At 41.8% G+C, this 7906-nt stretch overlaps 1 protein-coding gene across 1 annotated transcript; it reads right to left on the reverse strand.

Moving 5' to 3' along the window:
• Positions 1-5884: 5884 nt before the first annotated feature.
• Positions 5885-7588, reverse strand: LOC136451637 (uncharacterized). Its single transcript, XM_066452327.1, has one exon. The coding sequence runs from the start codon at positions 7586-7588 to the stop codon at positions 5993-5995; it is 1596 nt and encodes a 531-aa protein (XP_066308424.1). The 3' UTR covers positions 5885-5992.
• Between the last annotated feature and the right edge of the window lie 318 nt (positions 7589-7906).

The raw sequence follows: 7906 nt of genomic DNA on the forward strand, positions 1-7906 counted from the left end.
CTTCCCGGGTCGGGGCGTTATATGAGTCTGCTCTTCGACTACAGGTTCAACTGGATCAGGGATCTGGGGAACGATTAGATGTAGCAACTGCCGCCTTCTTCGCTGCATGCTTTTGAAAAAAAGATGCAATATCTGTGTTTCTTTTCATTACCGCACAAATATTAAAAATCACGATGCTAAATAATTAAATAATTTATTAATTGTGATGTTATCAAATAGCACAAGAGATTAGAACAAGGGAACTAGAAAAGTGTGGTGTACTCATCGCGTCTCAGGCGTCAGGCTGTCAGGTTGTCCGGCGACGCTGTGACCGTCCCCTCGCTCCGGCCATCCGTCGCCTCCGATTGAGATTAGATTAGGGAAAAGCAGTTTAGGCCCACTCGCTCCGTCCGTTGTGTGGTCAGTGTGGCCGTGTGGGCCTGCGTGTGCCTGTGTTGCGTTTCATGGCGTGATCCATTCGTGGGTGACCAGCGCCTTCTTTGCTGCGTGGGCCGCCTCGAGTGGGACGTTCGTGGTGGCGTGATCCATTCCAGGTAAGTTTTTTCCTTTTTTTTACAAATACAAATGCTTATACGTATATAATAATAGTATATTCACCGGTGCCGCATGGTATGTCAGTGCATACACCTGTGCCTCCGCCACTGGCTACAACCCCTTGCTGACTCCTGTTACAATATAGGAGTACTTGTATATATACCAAATCAATACCTTTTTCATCTTTATATATGGAAAGAAGACGCAACGCCGGATCGAACGGGCAACCATGCATGCAGAGCAGTAACAAATAATCAGCTGGTCACCGCCAAACCACACCTGGCCAACTCACCGACGCTTCCCTCCCGGCTTAGCCCTTCATGACGACGGAGAATCCACCGAGTGCGATGGTGGCAACGAGAGGCACGACGGAGGCGCAGACGACGCCCGCTCTGAACGCCCGACTGCGGCCTCGGCCTTGCTGGCCGGAGCTGGCCAGCCAGCAGGCCGTACAGACTTCGCCAAGCCCGGCAGCGAAAATTCCGGCGAGGGTGGCGTAGTAAGCGGAACTGTGCTGCTTGAAGACCACTCCGTGCGGCGATCTGTAGAACGCGGTGCCTGCATCCATGACCTGGAGCTGCTTGGAGTCGTTGCTGCCTGCAGCACCCGCAGCTTCGCTCGGGCTTACGCCGATCCAGACGGCACCGTCGTCGCCGTTGGTGCGGAGCTGCAGGGTGGTCGACATGGCGGCAACGCGGTCAAGCGTCCGATCAAGTCAAACGTTCGATCGAAAATGTGCAAGCGAAAATGGGGTCAACCGTTCGATCAAGTCAAGCGTCGGATTACGAAAGGCAAAGCGTGTAAAGCGATGGCAGCGAGTCAAGCGTAGTACGGCCAAATGGAAATGTGGGTTATTGAAAGGCCAAGAGCGTAAAGCGAAATGTTTTGTTTTACAGCAAGTCAAGCGTAATACGATCAAATAGAAATGGATCAATGCTAAAACTCAAACAGTGGGAGGGGTAAACCCGGTGGGGAGTTGGGTCCCCGTGCATTCATCGTTCCAGTTAGGACAAGTACATTGATCTTGTTCGTAGATAGTTTCATCCAGTGCTACGTAATTTTAAGATGGTTTAAACGACAATCTATACAATGGTTATTTTGAAAGTTGTCTCGTAGTACCTTAATTTGTGCACAGAATAAAAGTAAAATTGTGAGTTGCATGGTAAAAACAACTCATATAATGGTAGAATAGTTGTCTCATAGTTCTAAATTTTAGCTCACAAACAATCACCTCTTTCTCTTTCTCTCTCTCTCTTCTCTCCACATCAGCAAAAATCCTACTTGGCACTACATGAGACGGCGCACGAGACAGCTGACGTGTAGCAATGTACCTACCCTTAGTCGTTTCCGTTGCTGGGGGATGCTTGTGACTAAACTTCACATCGGATGCTTGATACTAATTATGAGTATTAAATATAGACTAATTACAAAACTAATTGCATAAATGAAGGCTAATTCGCGAGACGAATCCATTAAGCATAATTTGTCCATGATTAGCGAATGTGATGCTATAGTAAACATATGTTAATCATGAATTACTTAGGCTTAATAAATTCATGTAACGAATTAGTCATGGCTTATGCAATTAGTTTATAATTAGCTCATGTTTAGTTCTCCTATTTGACATCCAAACATGTGATGTAACCCGGACTAAACTTTAGCCAGTGGATCCAAACACCTAAGAACGGGGTTGTTGTTTTTTTCATATAAGATCGTTAACATGCTAAAGATAATATAAAATTTCAACACATATTAACTATGTACCAGAGCTTATTGTCTTAAAAAATCATAATTTTCTTATATAGCATCAAATAATAATACATTTACTCAAGTATAGTTTTGAGTTTTGTCATTTGAGATAGTTAGAATGCTCAAAAATAATATATATAAAGTTTTAACAACATATTAATCGTGTACCAGGACTTGTCATCTTAGAAAGATCAAGTCTTTCTTGTATAGTGTCAAATAAAGACACTTTTATGCGATAGTTGTAGCGCTCAATAAGATCTATAAATTCTAGGTTCGAGAATTTTTGTTTAAAGTTATATTAAAAAACTGATACAAAATACGATTTAATATGTGTTAAAACTTTATATTATTTTTGTGAGCATATAAAACTCAAAACTAGGAATTTATAGATCTTATCGAGGACAACAATTTTAATCAACAAAGTATTTTTATCGGACACCATACGACAAAGGTATAAATTTTCTAAGGCGATAAGGCTTGATACACGACTAATGTGTTGTTGAACCTTTATATTATTTTTAGGGCATCTTAACGATCTCAAATGATAAAATTCAAAACTAAGAATTTGTAGATCTCATAGAGAGCTACAACTTTTGTATACAAAAAAAATCTTTATCCAACACCATACAAAAATGACAACAATCCCTTGTTCGCGATTAGTACGCTGCTGAAATTTTATATTTTTTTGAGCATACTAACGAACTGAAAATGATGAAACTCAAAACTAGTAGATCTGATCGAGGGATATAATTTTCATATACAAAGTATCTTTATCCGACACCATATAAGAAAGATATGATTTTTCTAAAGCGACAAGCCCTGGTACACGATTAATATGTTCATAAAAATCTATATTATTTTTTAGTATATTAACAATCTCAAATAAAAAACTCAAAATTAGAAAGTTATAGATCTCATCAAGCGGTACAACTATCATATCAAAAATATCTTTATTTGACGTACAAGAAAGATATGATTTTTCTAAGACGACAAGGTTTGTTACGTGATTTATATGTTCTTGAAACTTTATACTGTTAACGTCTTAACAATCTCAAATAAAATAAGTTGTAAGTCCCATCGAGGACTATAGTTTTCATATAAAAAAGATCTTGATTCAAGATCATATAAAAAAGATATGATTTTTTCTAAGGTGGAGTCTTGCCGCTTATTTGTAGACCTTATTTGTTAGATCCATACCCCGTAGGATGGTGGGTCGGGTAAACGTCTTTTTGGATCCAGATGAAATTCGTTACAACGAGAGAGGACACCTTCGAACAGCTTTAAGGATTGGTGATGAATTTTTTGCTTGTGACCCTGCTACTTTGATACTCCGCCCTCTCCAGATTAAAAAATATAATATATATATATATTGTTCGCTCAACCTTTCCTACGTGTACGTGAACATTGTTCGTCCAACCTGTCCTATCACGATCATGGAGTGTCATTGCTCGTTCAACCTTTCCTATCTTCGTGAACATTGATCGCTCAAAATCCAAAACGAGGCGTACTTTTGAAAAAAGTTAGCCCACCGCGTCAATTCAAGGACCCAAACCCTGTTGGTAGAATTCACCACAAAAACCAAACCAGCTCATCAGTTGGCAAAGTAGAAAAACAACGTCAACCTAAGGTGAGCCCTCAATTCTTACATCAAATTTGAATTCGCAATTTAAATCCGTGCACTTAATATTTCCATCATCCTACAGGTTCTATTTTGATTGTTGAGTGAAGTTTGACTTTTGAATTTAATTAAAAGCTAAACACTACCTATTTACACTTGATATTAAACCTGTATCTATCTAAATTTCTAAAGCTAACCAGGCCTAAACCACACTAAGCCCGGCCCATCGTCCTACCCTTATGCAGAACTACCCCTATCAATCTGGGCCATGAAACATAGCCCGACAATTTTAGAAGGAAAAAGTCTTTTTTACCTCCCTGAACTATTGGGCGGGTTCGCTTTTCCTCCCTCAGCTCTAAAACCGGGCATTTAGACTCCCTCAACTGTTAAAACCGGACACGAAACCTCCCTGTACACGAAACCACTGTGGTTTTGCCCGTGACCGCATCCGGCGTTCGTCATTTGAGTTTTCTCCTTCCTCGCTTCATTCCTGTGTCGTGCGGCGGCGGTCGGCGAGCGGAGCTGAGCGCGGTAAAGCTGAGCGCAGGCGCGCGTGGTGGCGGAGCTGAGCGCGGGCCGCAGGCACCAGGACCGAGCTCGAGGTCGTCGCTTGCTGGGTGAGTGAGATTTGGTATTTCGTACTCTTATGGATTCTGATTTTTGCTAAAGTAATTTGGTCGAAGGCAAGATAAAATCCAAAGTGTTTGCAGATAGCTAAAGGACATTAAGTCTGGTACATCAAATAAAGCATAATGACACATAGTCTGGTACTCAAATAAAAATCACAGCTTGGCCGAGTCCCAAGGTGGAAGGAGAAGCATTGGCACATTGCGTTTCTTTGCTGGTTCTTGAGCATGGTGTTTCTTTGCTGGTTCCTGAGCAGATGCTTGAGCAGTAGCTCTAGTCTCCACCTTTGCCTTCGCTCTAGTGTGAACCAGACCTAGAGAACTTCTGTGAGGCTACAAAGATAGAAAATGTGCACATGTGAACATATTGACAATTGGTGTGTAAACTTATCAAACATTACTAGCAAGTGTATTACCTGTTGCCTAATTGTAGTCGTTCCATCTGAACTTTCGGATCTGTGAGTCAAGGCTGTGTAACTCTTTCTTTTCCTTGCATTACTATCTTGCTGGGTAGATGGCACACGCACTGAGACATTTGTATTTTGAGATGCACGAGGGACAGCAGGTTGATTAGAATGAGTAGGACCTAATTGAGCAGACTGTGCACCACCTGATTGAGCAGACTGTGCACCACCTGATTGAGCAGAGTCAGTCCTCCTTCCATAAGTGGAAGCATTGTGTCCAGTGCCTTTACATTTTCCGCACCTAATCACAGTGCCTACCCTAGATATTTTTGTTGCTTTGGGCTTCTCAGTTGGTTCTCTTGTCCTCTCTTTCTTAGGTCGCCCAGGCATTTTAATATAACCTGGTGCCCTCAACTTTGGTCTGTCAGATATGGGCCAACCTTCAATCCCTTCCAGAGGTTCAAGACAATGAGCATACGTATTTTTGAAGTGTTCTACTCTGAAACAATCTGCAATATAGTCATCCAAAACATTGGTTTTCCAGTATATGCTGGATATTGCATGACAACATGGTAAACCAGCTAGCTGCCAATACCTACAAGAGCATGTCTTTTGTTGTAAGTCAACTGTGAATGTATTGTCAAAATGTTTCACTTCAAACTTGTCTGCTCCATTACTAATAGCATGACAGTAGCCAGCCATTGTAAGTGTTTAGCTTTCTCATGATATGTGGGCATATGGCACCCATCCACCTATCTGCTTTGGTCCCTTGCTCTTGAATCCTAATCACGACCTTCCTTCTGATTGCCTCAAGCATAGTAATGATTGGAAAAAATCTAGCTTCTACTATCCACTTATTAAATGACTCACACATATTATTATCAACTGAATCATAGTTGCTTCCTAACTTGAACCAGGCCCTGCTCTAGTGTTGTGGGTGTGTTTTCATGATTGCCTGAGCTCCTTCTCTAGTGTCTTCTGCTAGCCTGGCTCTTGCATGGTTGAAAAGCATAATGCAGGGAGCCTTGGCACATGCCCAGAATTTTTTCTGCCATTCTTTGTCACTGAACTCTTTTTTTCCAATTGGCATAAATATGTCTTGCACAGTTCCTGTGCTCCGCCTCTGGTGCCCATTTCTCAACAGCATTGAGAATACCTTTTTGCTGGTCTGAAATGAATACCCAGTCCCTTCCATCACCAACCTGAATGTCTCTGCATAGCAAGTCACAGAACCAGTCCCAATTGACATTATTTTCCTTGTCTACCACAGCCCAGGCAATGGGATACATCTGATTATTTGCATCTCTTCCAATAGCACAAAGAAGTTCCCCACTCAGTGCTCCTTTAAAAAAACAACCATCTAATCCAACAGCTTTCCTACACCCTACTATGAATCCCTCCTTGCAAGCATTAAGGCATATGTACATCCTTCTAAAAATTGGTGGCTCCACATCATCCTCCTTGTTAATTACAACCGTGCTCCCAGGATTGCTCCTTAATAATTCCAGTTGATAGTCATAAAGCCTTTCATATCGTCCCTTTGTCGCAGCAAAGGCCTTCTGAATCACCATAGCTTTTGCTTTCTTCACCTTGGATATGCTTACATCTACAAACATTTCTTCTTGGATAGTACTCTTCATCCTCGTGATATTCCATGTTGGGTTTGCCATGATAAAGTTCTCGTACTTCTCAGCTATCCTCCTGGCAGTGACATGCTTGTTGTCCATTCTAGGAGGACAAGTATGCTGATCAATGAATGTAGCAATCTGCCAACTATCTGTTCTTGAATTCTTAGAACACAAACAAACCCAAGGACAATGCTGCCAGTCACATTTAGCCCTTACCCTTGTTGGTTCATCTTTTATGAACCTTATTACCTTTCTGTTAGCTAGACAATATTTTATGATAGCTTCCTTGAACTCCTTGCCACTGAACTTCATCCCTATTTCAAATATAGGAACTGAAAACTGTGCATTGAACCTCCTATAATGACTTGGCTTCCTTCTCAGTTCCCCATCAGTACCAACCTCTTCAACTGACTCTTCATCATCACTTTCCTCATATGTTGTTCCATCTTCTTCCCCTTCAATGGCTAAATATTCTGTTAGCTGTGATATGTTCTCTGCAAGAATGATATCATCGAGTGTAGCATGTTCTCCTTTCTTCAACTTCTTCAATTCTTTGAATTTCTTTAGAATCTCAGCGGCTTCTTCATCATCTCCAAATGAGCATGTATCTCCTATGAAATCATTGTCATAGCCTGAGCTTGAATCTTCTTCCTGAATTGCTTTGCCTTTCTTCTTGTATGTACCCTTCCCCTCATCGTCAGACACTGAAATAACAGATGGCTCTTCAACATATATATTTGCAACTCCGCTGTCCATAATGGAGTCAGACATGAACTGGCAAACTTTGTCATCCACCAGTACACGCAAACCATCATGTAGCTCTTTACCAGGAAATAACCAATGCAATAAAACTCCATCATGTACATTGTAATGATCACGCAAGCGTCCCACAACCTCTAGTAGAGAAATCTTGTCTCGATCAATATAAGACATTGCAGCCTTCCCCCAAAAATAATGCAGTATCTTGCCATCTTTGAAAAACTCTCCACCAAAACGGAACCTCACAGCCAGTGAGTCCGACACATCCATGGCCTACATACATTAAAAAATAATACGCCTTCATTAATCCCACTGAAGGGCAGGCCTAGTGCAGTGGTGAGAGCTGTCTCACTGAGTCACCAGGTCATGGGTTCGAAGCAGTCTCTCCGTATATTTTGCGGGAGAAAGGCTTGCCTCAGTTTTTCCCTTCCCCAGACCCCACTCATGTGGGAGCCTCCGGCACTGTGCCCCTTCATTAATCCACTAATGTAGATGCAAGTAAAGAGCACCCAAAAAAACTGGTAGCCCTCGTCTCCTATGCCTAATAAACAATGGATCTCCAAAAAGCAAGTCCCAGGGAACCCAGAT

Source organism: Miscanthus floridulus, chromosome 5 (assembly GCF_019320115.1).
Source record: "Miscanthus floridulus cultivar M001 chromosome 5, ASM1932011v1, whole genome shotgun sequence".
NCBI lineage: Eukaryota > Viridiplantae > Streptophyta > Magnoliopsida > Poales > Poaceae > Miscanthus > Miscanthus floridulus.